This window comes from Borostomias antarcticus (genome assembly GCF_949987555.1).
Source record: "Borostomias antarcticus genome assembly, chromosome: 7".
Classification (NCBI taxonomy): Eukaryota; Metazoa; Chordata; class Actinopteri; order Stomiiformes; family Stomiidae; genus Borostomias; species Borostomias antarcticus.
This window is the reverse complement of record NC_140240.1, coordinates 23,426,142-23,446,844: the sequence shown is the minus strand read 5'-3', so window position 1 is coordinate 23,446,844 and position 20,703 is coordinate 23,426,142. Positions and strand designations below refer to the sequence as shown.

Below are 20,703 nucleotides of genomic sequence, written 5' to 3'. Positions count from 1 at the left end.
GTTCTGCTCTGGCGGTAGATAGTTTTGAGGGGCTCTGTGAGCTGATTGTTTTGGAGCAATTTAAAAATGCTGTGCCGGAGCGAATTGCGACATACATCAACGATCAGAAGGCTACTACCGCTGGTGAAGCGGCGGCCTTAGCAGACGACTATGTTCTTACGCATAAGCGTGTGTTTGGTGAGGCTCGTACGCGCGAGCCTGGTTTTGAGGGAGTTACCCGTGGGGTATATAGTTCCCCTCTTTCTGCTGGTGGAACGGTTCCACCCTCCTAAACTAGTCATGGTGACAGGTGGAATGGTTCCACCCTCCTAAACTAGTCATGGTGCAGGTGGAACGGTTCCACCCTCCTAAACTAGTCATGGTGACAGGTGGAACGGTTCCACCCTCCTAAACTGGTCATGGTGACAGGTGGAATGGTTCCACCATCCTAAACTGGTCATGGTGACAGGTGGAATGGTTCCACCCTCCTAAACTAGTCATGGTGACATTAGAATGGTTCCGCCTTCCTAAACTAGTCATGGTGACAGAATGGTTCCACCCTCCTAAACTAGTCATGGTGACAGGTGGAATGGCTCCACCCTCCTAAACTAGTCATGGTGACAGGTGGTATGGTTCCACCGCTGTCCTGCTAGCTGTTAGCTCCTAGGACCGAGGAGATTGTTGATGTCAACAAAGATGTGTTCATCAGTGTCCTCAGACTAGTGTTTGTGTCTGTGCAGCTGTGTGGTGTGTTTGGGTCAGTGAACTGTGCTTTCAGAGGTCCCTGCATGAAAGGCTTTCCAGAAGGCCAGCGTATCACTGTAGTATTGCAGAGATGACTGAAGGTTGAGACAGTGTAATCAAGATTGGTGAGACGTTTGTTTGTATTGCATGATCATTAGGCAATAATGAAAGTCTAAGGATCTAAGGGTTCTACTGCAGTCTTATTGGCTGGACGTGCGGTACATCAAGGGCTCAGACAACGTGGTGGCAGACGCGTTGTCTCGAGCCCCTTCCTCGTGAGACAGCCCTGTTCATTGCCTAGGCTGGTTGCCTTGTTTCACTCTTGTGTTCTCCTCTTTCTCCTTAAATTGCTTCCCTTAGTACTAGGTTGCTGGGGGGAGTGGTGTGACACAAGGTGTGGGACGTGGTGACGGGCCGGTGGTGAGTTGTGGCGTGGTGGCGTCTCGGGTGCACCTTGGTTCCTGGTACCTTGGTTCCTCGTCCCATTGATGTTGTTCATGTTTTGTTTTGTGCTGCTTTATTCTGTTGTGTTTGTTTTGGTTGTAGGTTCCGGGGGCGGGGCCCCTCCTTGATGGGGGGGGGGGGGGGTGTGACGACCCAGTAGGGCTGGCCGTCTACTTGGTTGGCTGCCTGCTTGTTTGCAGGTGGGCGGGGCCCAGCCCATTAGGCTAACCAAGTGCACCTGGCCCGTACCTTACCCTACAAATGGAGCAAGCTCATCTTGAACTGCGGCTCTGACCCATTTCCTGTCCAGCAGCGGACATTATTATTCTTTGGAGCACATCATGTTAAATACACACACATACAGTATGCTTCCACTCATCCATTCACTTGCTTTACACTACTGATTGACTGATTTACATATTTTATATCATGGCACTTTAATAAATTATGTTAACATTTTGAGATACAACCGTGTGGACTCCATTTTTGTCACAGCCTTAGAGCCGGTTCGTGACAACCCACACATAATATTCACAAAAGCCATGAGGCATCATCATTTGATAATTAATCAAAGGTGTTTGTGAAGGAGTCTGCTTATCTCATGTTTCCACAGATGGACTTGGTTCCTCGGTGTTCTTCAACAGCTGTGTTCTAGAATTCCAGCTCTCCTCTAGTTCTCTGAAATCCATTAAACAACATAACAGGCAGGAACAGTAATTTAAGGTGTAACAATGTTGTAATAGAGCCCTGGGGACCCATGTATCTGTCTCGTCATGTATGCAAAGCTTACAACAATGTAGCACAGGCTACATCATCTTATTATTCACCTCCATGTATTGGAAATACATGGAGGTGAATGAGCCATAGTTAGCCGTCTGCATTCACTCCCATGTATTTCCAAATGCGAAAACAACGGCAGTGAAAAACAATCGGAGTCTGGTAATGATGAGTTTGTAACCCCGATAGTGTATTCAGCCTGTTATTTTGACTATTTTTGTTCTTGAAGTGATGGTTTTACAGTGAACTGTTTACATTGAAGTCAACGGGCACTTCTGCATCCACACCCCCAATTACGTCAGACTGACCAATATGGCTGCCAGGTGAATAAGGCGAATAACATGATTCTTTAACAAATATTAGTCTAGCTAATATTAAGGCCTCAAATTGTCTGAGGCCGGGCGCCCCCCCTGCGATCGTTGGCGCCCCCCTAATTAGGGGACTCGGACCCCAGGTTGGGAAACCATGCTCTAGAAGGCCCCAAACATGATCTCTCTCCCTCTCTTTTTTTTTCTTCTCTCCTCTCTTTCTCTCTTTTCTCTCTCTTTCTCTTCACTCTCAGCGAGCGCACCGAGGCTGACTCTGAGGCTGAGGAGCGGGAACGCGCCCCAGCCCTGCTGGGGGGGGGGGGGGGACTCTACGGAGTACACAAGGCTGCGTGCAGGAGGCACAGAGACCCAGATGGAGACAGAGGAGGATGGCAGTAGAGGCGGAGTCATAACATTCCTCACTTCTACAGTGGTCTAGTCATGGAGGCTGAACACTGCAGAAACTGGCGCTTAAAGGGACTGGGGTGTGTGAACGTATGTGCGTGGTTTGATAGAAGTCTGTGTTAACTCTTTATTCTTAACTTCACCTATTATAGGCTTCATCAATCTTTATATTCCATGCCAGCATTTTCCATGTTAAGTTATAGAAATAAACATATCCAATATACTAGTTGAAATACACATATGTTTTTGTACATTGAAATAGAAGCAATACATGATATCTTAACACTAATTACTAATGGCTAACTTATAACTAATATACTAAAACATTGTCACATTCCTCACATGTATAGGGCTTATCTCCTTGTGGAATCTTCTGTTTAACCAAGTGACACATTTGATTAAACTTTGTCACATTCTTGGCACTGATATGGTTATTCTCCTGTGTGGATTCTTCTAACTACATGATACTTTTGACTAAAAGCTATGTCACATTCTTCACATTGACTGATATGATTTCTCCCATGTGTGGATTATTCTATGTTGAGTTAAAGCACCTGTTTACTACAAGCTTTGTCTCAATCCTTGCACTGATATGGTTTCTCTCCTGTGTGGCATCGTCTCTGGTTAACTAAACTACTCTTTAAAGTAAATGCTTTGCCACATTCCTCACACTGATATGGCTTCTCTCCTGTGTGGATTCTTCTATGTCTATCCAAACCACACTTTCAACCAAAAGCTTTGCCACATTCCTCACAACGACATGGTTTCTCTCCTATGTGGATTTGTCTATGTATACGCAAATTACCCTGTGTATTAAAGGCTTTGTTGCATTCCTTTCAAGAGGTGGCAGTTGAGACGAGTCCTCCGGGTCACAGTGGGGTTTCACTCTGGGAGAAGTGAATATGGAGTCTGTGGTATCAGACTGCAGCCCTTGAAGCTGCTCTCCCCCCTGACTGGTCCACAGGTTTTGTTCCTCTTGAATCTGGGGGGGCTCTGGGAGAGAGAGCTGCTGGACTTCTGGGGGGAAAGGAAGATTAATATTAGCCTACTTCATTATTTTACAACCTAACGTGTCTGACAGACAAAATCAGAGAAATCCAATTCAGAGAAGGGTTTGCTTTTCAAAACATCCAAATTAGAATTTGCTCAAAGCCATCTTAACAGTGCTAGCTTGCTATCAAATTGGAGGAACTACAGCTAGCTGACCAGTAACATTAATTTTAACAAGCACAATCAGATGAATAATCATGTCATCAACAACGTTTTTACTGGTAATTTCCAACATAATGAATTTGAAGTTAAGCCTTGAAGTGTGACATAATGACGGTATGGTGACAATGATAATGATAATGGTGACAGTTCTAAGAATATGTAAAGTGATAGGGGTCATGTAAATTATTCTCCTCAAGTATTTTTCCACCATATATACTTTGCTTTGTACGAATCTACAGTTAGGTCCATACATATTTGGACATTGACACGATTCTCATTATTTTGGCTCTGTACACCACCACAATGGATTTGAAATGAAACATTCAATATCAGTGATGTCTGGTGGGTCCTAGAACCGGGTAAGCCAGGACAAACGAAGCACACGTGCAGCGCGCACAATTTTTTTGGGGGTGCGCTTTCAAAGCATGCCCTGAAGGGAGGTTTCACAGCACCAGAAGGGCGCTGAGCAGTGACATTTATATATGTAAAAAACATACAGAAAACTACAGTAGCCTAGGCTACTGATGTTTCTTGACACGTCAACAAAGGCCAATAATTTGAGAGCGAGCGCATATGAGGACAATATTTAGGCCGAAACAACCAAGCTTTTAGGGACACACTAAATAAACTACAGAGCCATTATATGACAACAATAGCCAAGCACCACAAAGAGGAGTGACAGGACGATAAAATACACCTCCTTAGGGCACAGCACTCAATAGTCTACGCCCCTACTTCACTAATCAGTGTTTAGGCTACTACTAGCCTACTAGCCCTATTAGCCCAGCGCTCCAAGGAATCTAAAAAGATCTTTTTAGATTCCTTGCACCGCTCCAGGAAGCAAAGTTCACGTTCTCGAGTGCTGATTAAATCTAGGCAAAGCTAAACGCACAGCCATAAAAACTGGTAATTAATCACAAAATACCTACCTTATATTGTTACCCAAACTCGTTTAATCCACTTCATTTTGGAATCAACTTTCAACAAATACTCAAGATCTCTGTTTTCCATGTTCATTGATGCTAGCTAGATAGCTAAAGTGGGTAATGTTATTGACAGGTGACGTGAATGATGAGACAGTCATGACAAGTTTTGATTGGATAAACCGTCCCAATGTTAAAATGTCAATGGGAATTCCAATGTAAGCACTTTGAGAACTGGCTTACCCTACACCCACTTTTAAGCATTTTGACAAATGACAGATTAGGTTACCTTTCAACTGATGACGACATTATTTGCGGTTTTGTATGTGTGGGCTAATTTGATTGGTCGATTTTTCAATCGGTCTTGATTTCCGTAAGCCAGAATCATTTTACCTGGCCTACAATGTTAAGTGAATGACGAGCTAGTAAAACTGTCAACTGTCAACGGACCGTAACGTGGACTGTATTTTCATGAGGACTGTAGGGGGAGACGGAGCACTACCAAAACGCTAAACACGGATGAAAATGAAGCGATATGGCACAATACAAGACGCATTTAAGTCAAAAACAGTCTGAAAGTTGATTTTCGACTTGCCAACATGATCAATCTGAAATGCATAAAGCTGCAAAGCAGGACTCACCATTTCATTAGTTTTGCTAGCCGTTAGCCGGTCGTATTGGCCAGTTAGTTACTTGAACGTGCCTCAAATGTCTGGCTTGTCTGGCTGTGTTCCAGCTTAGGCTATCTTATTCTGCAACTGTATCGTAGGGGAAACACTGCTGCTAGGCTGTGTAATATAACATTACTGTAGCCTACCTAAACTTGTTTCAATCACAAGAACACAACAGGTCTACTGTTTGTAGTTATCAATCAATCAATCAAAGCTTTATTTGTATAGCGCATTTCATACCCAGAGGCAACACAATGCGCTTTACAGAGAACAAGGGAGGTGGGCATACGACCCACTCTCTACATATTCCAGAGGGAAGCAAAAAAACAGTAATCACCCGGGGGCCAGATAAGTGAGCTGTAAAAATTCTTCCCTGACCCCTCTCAACAAGGCGATCGAGCAAGCTCCAGGAGTATGTTTGTCTACCGGCTAAGAACATTTATAAAGCAATACATTACATTAAATTACATTTCAGAGTGAGAGAGGCTAAAAGCATCATAGGAGAGAGAACATTCTACGGACATGCTACGACATCCACAGCAGACACGGGGGTATCTATCGGACTCCGGGAGGTCTGCTGGTGACAGTGGGGCATCCACTGGACCTGGTTAGAAGATAGGAGGGAGAGAGAGAGGCACTAGGGAGAGGGAAGGCAGAACAGGGTTAGTAGCACATAGAGCCATACAGACCACACAGATATTGAAACAGGCAACCTGGGGCAAGCTCCTGGAAAATATTTGTCTAATGGCTAAGAACATTTAAAGAACAATAAATGACATTAAATTAAATTTTCAGAGCAAGAAAGGCTAAGAGCATCAGGTCTCTGAGGTAGTTAGTGTGTAACATTAGTTGTTACCTACTTTGTGTCCTCCTCCTACCTACTATCTTCCTCTCTTTCTTCTCTGTTTCTTTCAACACCATCACGCCAGGTATGGTTTGTGCGCTCATGTAGGCGCATAAAAAGAAAAACCAGAAATAGTCCAAAATAAAGAGGGACAACACGACATTTGCTCTCCATGCTGCGCTGGCTTTCAGCCACGCACAAAAATCAGATTAGCCTACTTACTTGCCTATAGTTGTGGACCTCATAAAATGAACATGGTTAATAGTTGTTTCTAGTAGGCTAATGCATCACCTCCTACATTGTCTTGCCACATATTTAAAACACGGGGGGAACAGATTGTTATCATATCACAAAACAAATGAGAATGTTCTTATTAAACTAGATTATGGAACATCCCGTGCTGAAACTCGGCAAAAGACCGAAAACAGCTGCGAGAGGATGTAAACAATAAATGACGTCATTTTCCTTGAAGGAATACTACCGGACACGAGTTTCGTGGGAAGGGAGATATCAGAAATGTTCAGGATACGTGTGTTGGAAATTCCTGCTGGAGTATTTACTGGCAACAAGAATACTGTATAGAGTCTGAGGAGATTAGATTTGGGTCTTTATTTTGTGTGAGGGGTTCGCTTTCTACACTCCAGATCAGTGGATGGCAGTAATGCGTTGTTTGCCAACCGCCAATAAACCAAGTGAGGCTTCCGTTCTTATAGCCTAGCCCATGCCACGTTCACGTTGCTGTAACGTTAGAGCAACTAGCATTTCCTAATTTTAAACTGCAAAGATGTCTAAAAGACAGCTATTCAGGGATTTTGTCAACGAGTGTTTAGCAGCGACAGCTATGGAGATATTTGGGCAGTATGAAAAAACGCTTGCAGAGTGCCAAGAAGAAATCTGTCGATCCAGGGAGAAAATCGCGAAATTGCAAAGAATGCTGGACTTTGTACTTCAACCCGAGATCAAGCTACATCGAACAGGTTCGATATTAATGTATACCCCCATCTGCTGTGGTTAGAATCATTATTACATGATAATTGACCCGTTATTCTCTATAACATTTAGCTTCTAGCTAAATGAGTTGGAGCCCCACGACGCTATGTAATGTATGCCGCTTATAACACCTTTCCATAGGAAAAAGGGGTTCCGGCTGTAATGTTTCTATCTATAATAAAGAAACTTGGGTTCTCAATTGACTGCTTTATTCCAGGCTCGTAACAGGGTACAACACTTGGCATTCACAGGTGCCTCTAATCAGTTGTTCTTCTAGGTAGGTATTTAGCCAACAGGTAGGTAGTACAAGATTACTGCCACCAGGTGGTAGGTAATGGTAAGTAGAAGATACTATCACTACATCCCCTTTCTTTTAGATATAAGCTATACAAGATACAAAATGAAAACCAAATAAAGCATTGTCAACAACGTGCCATAACGGTCTTAACAGTATACATAGTTAATAGGCCATAGTGGTCTTAACAGTATGTAACACTAGTCCCAGTTTCATACAACACCCCTGTAATTCGTATCACAGGTTCAAACTGTCAGGTGCTTTGGCCACACGGGTGGATCTTCTTAGCTCAGGTGAGTGTAAAGGAGTGAGTGTCTCCTCAGATGGTGTTTCAGTGCACTGTTGCGGTGCAAGCTGAATCATCGGCAGTCTGTTCGCAGTCTGGCAGTGTCTGGTGTTTCCAGTAGACTCCTTCAATTCCGCCTCAACACAGTTGACCATCCTCCGTTCTGACTGTAGGACCTTGGGCCTAATTCCTCCAGAACCATGGCTTTCTTATTCCAGATGTTGGAATCTCCTAGTCTTACTGTGTCCCGTCTTGCCAGTGGCACTAAACTCCTTGACATCTTGTCATAGTGTGTTTTTTTGTCTCAATTGCAGACACTGCTGTTTATTTCTCAGCTCACAGTTCTTCTTTCGTTCCGCAGTGTAGGGAAGTGTGATGCGTAGCCTACGTCCCATCAGAATCTCAGCAGGAGACGGTCCATGTTCCAGTGGCGAGGCTCGGTAACTCAAACAAAGCTAGGTATGGATCTGAACGACTATCTTGTGGTTTCTTGAGGAGCTGTTTGACTATATGCACTCCCTTTTCTGCCTTGCCGTTTGACTGGGCATACAGGGGGCTTGAAGTCACATGCTGAAAATTGTACTGCTTGGAGAAATCCTGAAACTCCTTGCAACTGTAGCATGGGCAGTTGTCGCTGTAGACAATCTGGGGAATTCCATGCCTGGAAAAGATGGACCAGCTGTCATGCTGGGAAGCAGCGCCATCTACGGATAGTTAGTCAATAAGATAATCAATCCCAAGCAGGTAGGCCTTCCCATCCAGGTGGAACAGGTCAGTCCCAACCTTCTGCCACGGCTGGTCTGGTAGATCTGTGACTGCCATTGGCTCCTTTGGCTGCTTTGTGTGATGTTTCAGACAGGTCTCACAGCTTGAGACCATCCTTTCAATGTCAGCATTGATTCCTGGCCAATAAATGGATGTTCTTGCATTTCTCTATTCCGAGATGTCTTTCGTGCAGCCTTTTCAACATCTCCGGTCTCAATGACTGAGGAATGACTATTCTGTCCTTTATGAGTAAAAGTCCTTTAACAACACTCACCTCTAGGCCAACTCTCGTTTAAGTTCTGTATGACTGCAGGCCTGCGCCCGTCTCAGTCTCAGCTGCAATCTGGTTGGACTTCCTATCTGACACAGGCAGTGAGTCTGTGACCAGGTGATCATGGAGAGTAGCATCAGTCTCTGGAGCTCTCCCTGTGTGCTTCACTCTGTATCGGTGCCCTTGATAGTGCATCAGCGAGCACAATGGACCTCATTCCTGAACATTTTCTTAAGTGTCTTGATGACTTTCGTTGTCTTTTGTCATTGTCCTTATTAAGCTCTGCGTTGTGTTTCGATGACAATAAAAGACGGGCCCCAATCTCACAACGTACCACACAGTCCAGTGTCTCCTTTCTCAGGTGTATCCCAAATGAATCTCTCCAACATGGGATTTGAGCCTCAAGCAAAAGCGATTTATTACGGAAGGTTTAACATACAAAAGACAATGGCATGGTCTAATACACAGATGACCTGTCTGTATGCTGTCTGGACCCAAATCAAAGTATTGGTCTCGTTGCAAAGTTCTTATGTGGTTTGAGTGTCCCCCCCTCCCTTATCTCTTCTCCGATAAGACTGTCTTTCTGGTCTCTTCTGGGACCTTGTTTGGTCAAGTTAACCTACGCCGCCTCGGCGCCCAGGCCTTTATCTCTAACCACAACAATGGTGTTTGGCACAGAGTGTACCAGCCATGGAATGTCTTTATCTCATAAGTCTATGGAAGAGGGACACTGTTTCTTACCGAAAACTCAAGCCGACAGCCATACCCAGAGGTCAATCATCATAATTAGGAAATAGCTAACAGGATCATATTAAAAGGCATTTCTCTGAAAATCAACCATATTCAACAGTCTTCTTAAGTGTCTTCTTACGAACTTTGTAAGACCAACCCTAAGAAAGATCCCCGTCGGATTCATGAACGCGTGGAAATGTGTTCTTAAACTGCCAAAGTGTTCTCAGCTGTGCTCCCCTTAAGTTGAATGCGCATTCTCGTACACCTAAATTTGCATACATAAACGCCCTGCCAGCTCCTTACTACAGGGTCGTGTGCGCACAGAATCCCCAGACAGCGCGGGAAAAGGTTGATTGATGTTCAAGTTCACGTGCAAATTCAACGTTTTATACGTCAGACAACATACCAGTAAAATGAGCAGTGAGATGTTTCTCTGCTGGCTCTTATAATGTGCACACTAAGCTTAAGCAAGGTGAAAAAAATAAAATAACAATAGAAAGCAAGATGGTATATGGACTTTTAATACAAAAGGCAAAATATATAGCCTACATGAAAGGGATAGGATGTGCTGAGAGCAGATGATTAAATTGTACAGTTTAGTTAAATGCATGAGTAGGCTTCTTGTGGATCTATGCCCTATCTATATTATATAGGCCCATATCATATATTTCAGTTATGGATATTCACATGTTTATTTAGCCTACAGAATGTAGATGTGTCCATTCTGACGACTATAGAATATAAGGACTGTTGTGCCGCGTCTGAGTATAGCAACTGAGTTTAGTGCTTATTTATTCATTCACTGCCATTTGCAGTGTTTGTATAGAGCTTTTATTTATTTTAGGACACCACAAGAATCATGACTATAAAGGTGAAACATAATTGGAAATTATACAAATATTCTCGTATTTATTATTATTATTATTATTTCAAGCCTAGGATGTCTGTAGAATTGGTGTGAACTCAATCACCTCAGATTTCTCATAAATTCAGCCCTTGCGAACATGGGCACACTCCAATCTGGCCTATCTACGACTGCATTTCCGCGTTATTAAATCCTGTTCTTGGATAAGAACAAATCCCAGATAAGAAACCATTCAGGAATGCCAGAATTGTCCCAGGAACTTCGTAAGTGGAGTTAACCCTCTTGGCGCCAGTTTTTTTTTTTTTTTAAACAATATTTTGACATCTAAATTTCAAAAGAGTCTGGCTTTAAAGTGGTTAGAGATAGAGACTCACTGTAAATGAGACAAATGTTGAGAATGATCCAAAGTTTATGTTGGGTCTAAATTTATCCAACTAATTTGCATATTATGATGTCATAGGGTGGCGGCCAACTTGAATTATGCCATTTTTCAAGGAAATATGGGATATTTTGAATCAATTTGAACTTATTTAAACAAATTTCCCCACCTCTGTCCATTTGTTATGTTATCCAAATATCAAATGAACAGGAAAACAGTAAATGGTAAACCAACAGTAGTAAACAAACTAATTACTATGCCACATAGTAGCATCACTCACGTAAACAGAAGGCGTCTCTTAGCCGCAGAGGCCTGTGTACCTATCTATCCAGTGTACCTATCTATCCAAGTGACACTGTTTAGTTTTTCAGAGTGTGGTACCTCTCATTGCAAGGCACAGCACACAGAGCCACCCCACACTGCCCCTGCTGTCCCCTCTCAACATAGGTCTACTCATCATTGTTTACAAAATGCAGAAATGACGGGATGATTTCAAATCTGTTCCTAGATCACTTTGCCAAATCCAGGTGTAACAGTTGGTCAAAACTGTGCCCAGTAGTCCTCAATCTCTGATTTCTCTACCAGCCCCATGGACAAATATCATCCAAAACTTGCTCACAATTGAACCTTATGGCAGCCATTTGGCGTTTTTCCAACGCAATAATCTACTCAATTCTGCTGACTCGCTCTCTCAATCACTCTGCTCCGCTCCGCTCAACCCACAACTGAATGAACAGTAATCGTGTGTATTTATAGTAAACGTGAGAGGACAAAAACATATCTATAAATATACTGTGCTTACTGTAACTGTACAAAATCATTGTTGTGATTGGTCATAAATTGTGCGCGCGCGATTCATTTGCAGGCTGCTCTTGCTCAGAGCGGCCACGGTGTCTGAGCTGGAAATATGACGCTATCTAGTCAGACTGGCCGAGTGTCATGGAGAGGATGAGACTTACCCTCAGCTCTGGGGAAATCGGTTGTAACGTGAACCACGGAATGCGCAGGGCTTTGTCATCTCAATCATTCCCAAATGACCAGGAAAAGTCGCTAGATTTGTCGAGATTATTTTGTTGTACGTGGGATGTCTTATTTGTACAAACACAATGCAAAATCTCAACTTTAGATGGTAGGCTATCTTGCAATCGAACTCTCCATCCTGGTATTTTCGAGTAGTTGTAGATCCCCATCCACAGGGATAGACAAAGTAGGCTACACTTTTACCACACTTTTACTTTTACAGGTAAAAAAACGCTTGTCTCTAGGTCAAACAGTTTCAGAAATATGCCGTCCTAAAGAACATATGGTATTTAGGAGCGCTGGCGCGCCCCGTGTATAAAATAGGGAACTCGTAATGAGATTTTCTCAAATATATTGCATTGGAAGATGGTGTCATACTGAATCGTGAGCAAGTTATATATGTCTGCCATCTAGTGGTGGCGGGAAAACCGAGGTTTCAGCATGTAAATATCATAAAATCACTGTTTTACTCAGTAACGCAGCTTGTCGCAGAAATGCGACTTTGGCGCTAAGAGGGTTAAGAAGAAATTTCTTCTGAACTGCGTTCAGGAATGACGTCCAATGTGCTTACCCGGAGTGTAGATCAAGGTGAAGTCATAGCGCTGGAGCTTCATCATCAGTCTCTGAATTCTTGGGGACATCTCGCTGAGATTCTTCTTTATGATGGATATCAATGGCTTCTGGTCTGTCTGCCACAAACGTTGGTAGTCGATAGACATAGCTGTGGAATTTCTCCAGGCCATATGCCAGCCCTAAGCACTCCTTTTCAATTTGTGCATATCTGCATTCAGCCTGGGTCATGGCTCTTGACGCATAGGCGACTGGCCTCCAATCCTCACCATCCGCTTACAGTAATACAGCTCCAATTCCATCTTTTGAGGCTCAGTGTATATCTTTATTGGTTTGGACGGGTCAAAGAACGTTAGCACAGGTGCTGTTGTCAGAGTAGTGTCCATTCTTTTTCACAATCTCCAGTCCACTTGAACTAATTTCCATCCTGCAGCAGCTGTCTCAGGTGCACTGTTTTGGAGGATAGGTTTGGTATGAATTTGCCTATGAAATTGATCATTCCTAGCACTCTCAACACCCTTTTTATCCTCCGGCCTGGGCATCCCCAGTATTGCAGACACCTTACTCTTGTCAGGCTCCACACCTGCGTCAGACAGCTTGTCTCCCAGAAAGGTGATTTCCTGCACACTGCTATGGCCCTCCCGCTCTGCCTGCCTCTCTGTGTGTTTGTGTTTCTCTCCCTGCAGGGTGGTGGCAGTGGGCGTAGCTGGGAGGGTTGTTACCGCTGATTGGTCACACCTGGGTCACACCTGTTGTGTGTGCGTGCGGAACACATACCGTTCAAATGTCTCATTTTTATTGGGCGAGCAGTGATCGTCAAACATCTTGATGACCTTGTCAAACTTTTCCCCGTCTCCTGCGTTGGTGAATACAAACATGTTAAACACTTCCAATGCCTGGGGTCCTGTGATGGTAAGCATCAGTGATATCTTTCGTGCATCCAGCTTGGTATCCAGTCCAAGGGCTTGTAGGTAGAGCTTGAATCTTTGCTTGAACATTCGCCACTCATAATCCATGTTACCGGTCCAGTTCACAGCATCAGGCGGTCTCACACTTTCCATGATGTTCCACTGGATCCCACTCCTGGTACCATGTAATGTTTCTATCTATAATAAAGAAACTTGGGTTCTCAATTGACTGCTTTATTCCAGGCTCGTATCAGGGTACAACACTTGGCATTCACAGGTGCCTCTAATCAGTTGTTCTTCTAGGTAGGTATATAGCCAACAGGTAGGTAGTACAAGATTACTGCCACCAGGTGGTAGGTAATGGTAAGTAGAACATATTATCACGACACCGGGTATCTCAAATGTGAAGGTATCCACATGCTCCTATGGATGTCTGTCACACAAGCGGGGTGTAAATGATAGGCCGGGGTGAAATAGCCGTTTAAATCCGATTCTTTGAGAGACTCTTTTTTCTCTCTCGTTACTGCAGGGCTCTAGACTAACTTTTCGAGAAGTCATAGGCCACTAAGAGATGAAAATCACTATTAGTCTGGCCATGTTGAGAGCGGCAACTATGTGAAAGGAGAGATAGTCAGTAAGAGCTGGCATGCGAGATCGGCTTTACAAGGTTTTGGTGTGTTATTAGTGTAATATCAGCTAGGTAATATTAGCAAACTTGTGAGTTAACAGAGCTGAGTAAAATGTATGTTTTTAAATTGACAAACATAATGATGGTAATGACACAATTCAAACGGGATCAAGAAAGTATTTCTCACCCCGTTCATATTTTATCCAATGTAAGGTCCCATGGTGTTTTTCTCTTCCTGCTTCCGCTTAGGGACACTATAGCACAGGGGCGGATTTAGGCATTTCGGGGGCCCAAGGCAAACACAGACATGGGGCCCTAAACGTCCCTTGTTCTCCAACCTTTTGAATCCTTAAACGGTTCTACTGGTATTTTACTGGCTGGATGGACATGGTAAATGGACTACACTTATATAGCGCTATAATCCAAAAGCCTCATTCACTCTTTCACACACAAATACACACACCAATGGCGGCAGCTGCCATGCAAGGTGCTAGCCTGCACATTGGGAGCAATTTAAGGTTCAGTGTCTTGCTCAAGGACACTTTGACATGTTGTCAGGAGGAGCCGGGATTCGAACCGCCGACGCTACGATTGTTGGACCGCAGACCCTACGATCGTTGGACGACCCACTCTACCTCCTGAGCTACAGCCGCCCCGATAGCATACACTGATACTAAACCATCTACTAAAGATTCCAATGTTGCTGATAATGACAAGATGTCAGTAAGATAAATGGTAAATGGACTGCACTTATATACTGTAGCGCTTTTATCCAAAGTGCTTTACAGGGAAGGCTTCTCATTCACCCATTCAGGCAAACATTCACACACCAATGGCGACAGCTGCCATGCAAGGCGCTAGGACACTTCGACATGAGGACACGAGGAACCGGGATTCGAACTACTGATCCCATGATCATTTGGGTCTACCTCTACTTCCTGAGCTACAGCTGTCCTAGATAACCTAACTACTTTGATTAGAGTTAGATAGGCTACATGAGCTAGCGAGCCTACTTATCTCACAATGTTAATCATCCCATATTTAGCTGGTGTAGCTAGCTAGCTAGTTATTGATTATGAATCATCGGGCTTGGCAGTGACTTAGGTTGACGGGAAGAAACTCACCTGACAATGGCTAGGGTGACTGCTACTCACTAGTTGGCTATGATCTGTTATCGCCATCTTCATCATCTACGTTACCATCTCCAGTTGAAGGAGGATTCTCCTGTAAGGTTGCAGGTAGCTCCTCTTCGCTACTAGTATTAGCAATGCTCATGTAACCCATATGTTTCGGCATGCCCTGGGTGGGAGTCGAACCCCGGTCTCCCACGTGACAGACACCGTTTTAACCAGCTGCGGCAATGAAAAGCTAGCTCTTTAATGGCACGGGTGGACGGTATTTATACTGGGAGAGTGAGTAACCAACAACTCGCTACCTACTCAAGTTTCACTTGGTTACACTCCTCCCCCCTAAACTCACTCCACATCCACAGGGCATCTGGGTCATATGGATTTTTAGAAAGATTTATTTTTAGCGCATGCATGTAGTTAATAATAATAATTATTAACTACATGCATGAGGTGTTTATTGAGCCATTTGTAGGTTGGGGGCCCAAGGCAATTGCCTACCTTTGCCTAGTTAAAGGAGTAGTAAAGGGAAAAATCATGTTTAGCCCTGTTTTAAGGTTACTTATGATCATATACAATGGTTCAGATCAAGAAGTTGACAAAACTAGCACTTTTGAGAAAGTTGATAATTGCTCTACCACCGTTTAGGTCATACAATGGATGTGGGTGGGCACCTTGAGAAATCATTCACAAACATGTTAAACTCTCGATTTCAAAGATAAGAAGCTCACCGAGGGGGTAATTGGTGTCCATTGGTGTTCTGACATCAAATTCGCCACAAAGTATGAATCCTGTAGGGTTTTATTGATCATTTTATGCAATCCATTGACTTTTATTGACACAACCGTTGTAGATGTGTAGATCAATCCGCAGAGGGGATTCAGGAAGCGGAGCTACTTACGGTAGATATTGTTATTGTTTATGTTGCTAGGCTACCTAGTTTGCGGAAGTTTATACACGTATGTGCTGCGACTGAATAGTTCTATGATAAATATTTAAAAAAGCCTTTCCAGATTAACTAGAATCTTACTTTATGGCGAATTATATGTCAGAACGCCAACTAACACCTCGGTGAGTTTCTTTTCTTTTAAATTGAGAGTTTAACATGTTTTTTTGAATGATTTTTCAAGGTGCCCACCCACATCCATTGTATGACCAAAACGGTGGTAGAGCAATTGTCAGACTATCTCAAAAGTGCTAGTTTTGTCAACTTTTTGATCTGAACCATTGTATATGATCATAAGTAACCTTAAAACAGGGCTAAACATGCATTTTCCCTTTACTACTCCTTTAAGCCCACTCCTGGCATAGCGTTACCCTCATACCGCAACCACAGGTACTGTAGCCATTGTGGTTGAAAGTGTTGAACTTTTTCTTCTTTTCAGTGGGTCTCTCCCTGCCTTCACCTGCATTCTCATTGTTGAGTGAGGATCTCTCATTGGTTCTCCCTCAACCTCCACGACCCTCTTATCTGCTCTTTTTGTTGATTCTCCTCTCACTCATTTTGTTTTTTGAAATAATCCGCCATAGACCGCTTCATCTGTAGCTAAATAGGTAACGGACAGCAGGTGGGTGGGGGGTGTTGCGTTGTTGCCTGACGGTATTCATGGTGTTGCCTGATGCGCGCTCTACCTGCCTGCACTTTCATTGTTTCATGATTTTCATGGTCAGCTGGCTAACTTATTTTAGCAGCCTACCCTCTCGACTATTATAGCAGTGTTCCGTACATAAAAACACTGATTTGTGGAGGCAATTTGGCGTTGTATACCTCCACAGCTTGCCTACAAATGCATGATCAGAGTAAGGAAAGAATAAGATAAACGTTACACCAGGTCCTGTGCTCCTTTATAATCAGAATCAGAATTTGTTTATTGCCATGTCGTCAACATACTAGGAATTTGCTTTGGGCATGGTCCATATTCCTAGTAGGCTTTGCTGTAAAAATACATGGCAATAAACATTCTGGTTATAAAGAAGCACAGGACCGAGTATAACGTTTATATCTTACCTTATGCCGCGTTCCAGGCAACCCGTAACTTCCCACCCGTGAACTCGTACCAGATTGATGTACTCCCAGTTGCGCTATCTGACGTCACACAGCCCTCTAAGCAAGATGGCAGCCCCCATGGGTATGGCGACAAATAACTTTAGGGCAACGTAAAGTAAATTTGTACGTTGTAATCAAAATAATACAAACGATTATGCACTACAACCTGCTATGTGTATGTAATGATGCCCAAATATGTTGACAAGAGATAGCTAGTGCTAGCTAGCTAACATTAAGGTAAACCTGAACGTGACCATGCAAACGGCGAAAAGTCGATGATGTCAATAAATAAAATGTAACGTACGATTTCTTAGCATAGCGAAATTAGGCATACAATGTTTAGCTTGCCAGCTGTGACCATGTGCCAAATTTCAAGCTTTTACCATATCGGCTTGTTTACATTTATCCAGAATGCCACGCATTCAGGCAGTTTGCCTGGAATGCTATGAAGTTGTGAGTCGTAACTTACGAGCTCAAAATCCTATCTGGAACGCGGCATTACTCTGATCGCACATTTGCATACAACACTGATTTCAAATAGGCTACACAACAGTGCAGTTCAAGGCAAAGATCTAATGTTAAACATTAAATTATTGTAGGCTTGACGGTGTTACTGGCAACACCGGTTTTGTCTTGGGTTTATTAGTCGATGGGAAAAAATCCACACTGTGACATCCCTAGTCAGTAAGCTACTAGTGGTGGGGGTGATGGCGGGAGTTGCCATTATGCACTAGCACAAATGCAAGCAGTCGACCATGTAAAATTTTAACTTGTGCACTTATGCTCAAAAACAGTCGCATAATATACCGAGGTACAGATAGCATGATATATGATGTCCATGATATTCGTTTGACATTCACGGTCAAACACAAAACCGAATTTGGGGTCCGATTTGCGGCACAATGAAGTTGGCTACTGACTCGCCATTTCTGATTGGATTTTTTCAGTCCACCTTAAAAATGGCATAATGCCACATTAGACCAGGTCCAGATCAAAACCCACATCACCTAGACCTGTCAAACCTGCACTAGATTATCAAGTAGACTCCAGGGCTCATTAAAACGGTTTCAGATTTGTGAAACCCTTATTCTATTTGTGAAAACAGAGTAAAGATTGATTTCACTCTTTTTTTTCTCCATCTAGACCACATTAGACCAGGCCTAGATCAACATATCTACAGCTGTAGCCAAGATAAATTGTGCATCTCCTTTCTAAACAAATGCGAAGTGGCCTGAAATGGCCCTAAGCTGAGAAAACATGGAGGTGATATGAGAAATTCTCTCAAGGTTCTCTGAATTGGATTTCCCTGATATTGTTAGGCATGTTAGGTTGTAGAATAATGAAGTAGGCTAATATTAATCTTCCTTTCTCCCCAGACGTCCAGCAGATATCTCTCCCAGAGCCCCCACCGATTAAAGAGGACCAGGAGTTGTGGACCAGTCAGGGAGGAGAGCAGCTTCAAGAGCTGCAGTCTGATTTTACAGACTCCATATTCACTTCTCCCAGAGTGAAACCCCACTGTGATCCAGAGGACTCATCTCAACTGCCACCTCTTGAACAAACTCCAACTGTGGAGAACAGGGAAAGAGACTCTTCACCCACCAACACAACTGAGAAACAAATCAAAGCAGAATCTAATGAAGAGGACTATGGAGCACCAGAACCAGCCAGTGACTCTCAGCCTCCTTCTGTAACTCCAGACTGTCCTATAGCTCAGAGTTTAGAAGAGGAAAGAGGAGGACTGCTGCCTGAACTAACGGCCTGCTGCCTCAGGCCTCTACCTACTAGAGTGCTGAAATCACCTATTAAATCAAGGAGAACAAAGGCTAAAAGTTCAAAACCTATTCCCAGCCCTGGTTCTGGCCCCTGCCTCAGGACCAGGACCAGCCACTGGACCAGGGCTATTCCCAGTGCCCCCCCTGGAAGTAAGAATAAAGATGTTTCTTCTAGAGAGGCTGAGAGCAAGACAGCAAAGAAACCATATCATTGTGAGGAATGTAACAAAGTTTTTTGTCAAAAGAGTCATTTAGTTCGCCATAGAAGAATCCACACAGGAGAGAAGCCATATCAGTGTGAGGAATGTGGCACAGCTTTTAGTAGTAAGTTTAATTTAACGGCCCATAGAAGAATACACACAGGAGAGAAACCATATCAATGTGAGAAATGTGACAAAGGTTTTGCTGCACGGAGTGGTTTAGTTGCACATAGAAGAATACACACAGGAGAGAAACCATATCAGTGTGAGGAATGTGTCAAAGCTTTTAGTGTTAAGAGTAGTTTAGTTAAACATAGAAGAATACACACAGGAGAGAAACCATATCAATGTGGGGAATGTAACAACAAATTTACTGTAAAGTGTAGTTTAGTTAAACATAAAAGAATCCACACAGGCGAGAAACCATATCAGTCAGTATGAATTTAGTTAGGAGAACCCACACAAGATAAATCATATCAGTGCCAGGAATGTGACAAAGTTTAGGGTAGCAACATGGCAGATTACACACAGGAGAGAAAACGTGTGAGGAATGTGAAAAGGTTTTTAGTATTTGCTGAAAAATATATTAGGTTATAAGTTGGCTTTTAGGTAAGATATAAACAATACATAATTTATATTTCAATAAAAATATTTCTCAATTCTGGGAGCTTATTTCATCTAGTATGTTTATTCATATGGAAAATGCTGGCATGGAAAATCAAGATTGATGAAGTCGATAATAGAGAAGTGAAGAATAAAGAGTTAAACACTCAGACTTCTATCATAACCTCCATCAAAGGAACATGTTGATTTAGGAGAAGAGATTTTTCAGAGGGAAAGAAAATGGAGCACAACTAAGGCTGTAGTGAGGAGCCATCACATACTGTCCTTCTCTGGACTATCCTGGTCAGACACTTTAAATCTCCATGAGTAGACCATCGTAGAAGTGAGGAATACGGGCTGTGGCCCTTTTGAGTTCAGAAACCCCAGTTCACACACATACTATAGGGTGTGAGGCTCAGTTAGTGCTTTTAGGGCTTTGAGAGGTTGGGAAAGACTGTCAGGTTTGATCCTGGAGTCCTTAGAGTTTAATCACTGGATTTCACAGTGCAACACCTATGATTAAAGGGATGCAGCGTGGGTGCACCTTTGATGTATTGTATAAATACTGCATGTTAGCTTAGGATAATTGTCTCTCGATCTCTTTTGTTACATTCGTGAAATAGTAAGATTGTGAAAGAATCCATCTGAACACTTTGTTCAGAATTGCGTTTTGAAATACTTTGATTGAATTCAATCCTTATTTTTACTTGTTAGATTTAAGTGCCCTGTGTTGGCATATTTTGTAAACTTTTATAATTTTAAATAAAAACTTTTTAAAGGCAAGACGTTTTTGGGACATCCTTCTCCATCCAGCACCGCCTCCTCTCAGCTGTAACAGCATGTTCAACAAAAGGGTAAGTGACCTATTGGATTAGGTTTCACTTGTACTAGTACCATTAAGCCTTCTGGGACTTGTGGGTCAGAGGTGACGCTGA

General features: G+C 43.0%; 1 protein-coding gene across 1 annotated transcript; it reads left to right on the top strand.

Moving 5' to 3' along the window:
* Nucleotides 1-7,041: 7,041 nt before the first annotated feature.
* On the top strand, nt 7,042-20,357 carry LOC311311076 (uncharacterized protein). Its single transcript, XM_084440713.1, has 2 exons — nt 7,042-7,284; nt 18,567-20,357. The coding sequence occupies exons 1-2, from the start codon at nt 7,092-7,094 to the stop codon at nt 19,604-19,606; spliced, it is 1,233 nt and encodes a 410-aa protein (XP_084296839.1). The 5' UTR covers nt 7,042-7,091; the 3' UTR covers nt 19,607-20,357.
* Nucleotides 20,358-20,703: the final 346 nt, after the last annotated feature.

Excerpts from the sequence above, each read along its gene's own strand:
- LOC311311076 (XM_084440713.1), top strand. The coding sequence starts at position 7,092 with ATGTCTAAAAGACAGCTATTCAGGGATTTTGTCAACGAGTGTTTAGCA. Across the intron at positions 7,285-18,566 it reads GATCAAGCTACATCGAACAG|ACGTCCAGCAGATATCTCTC; the intron begins GTTCGATATTAA and ends CTTTCTCCCCAG.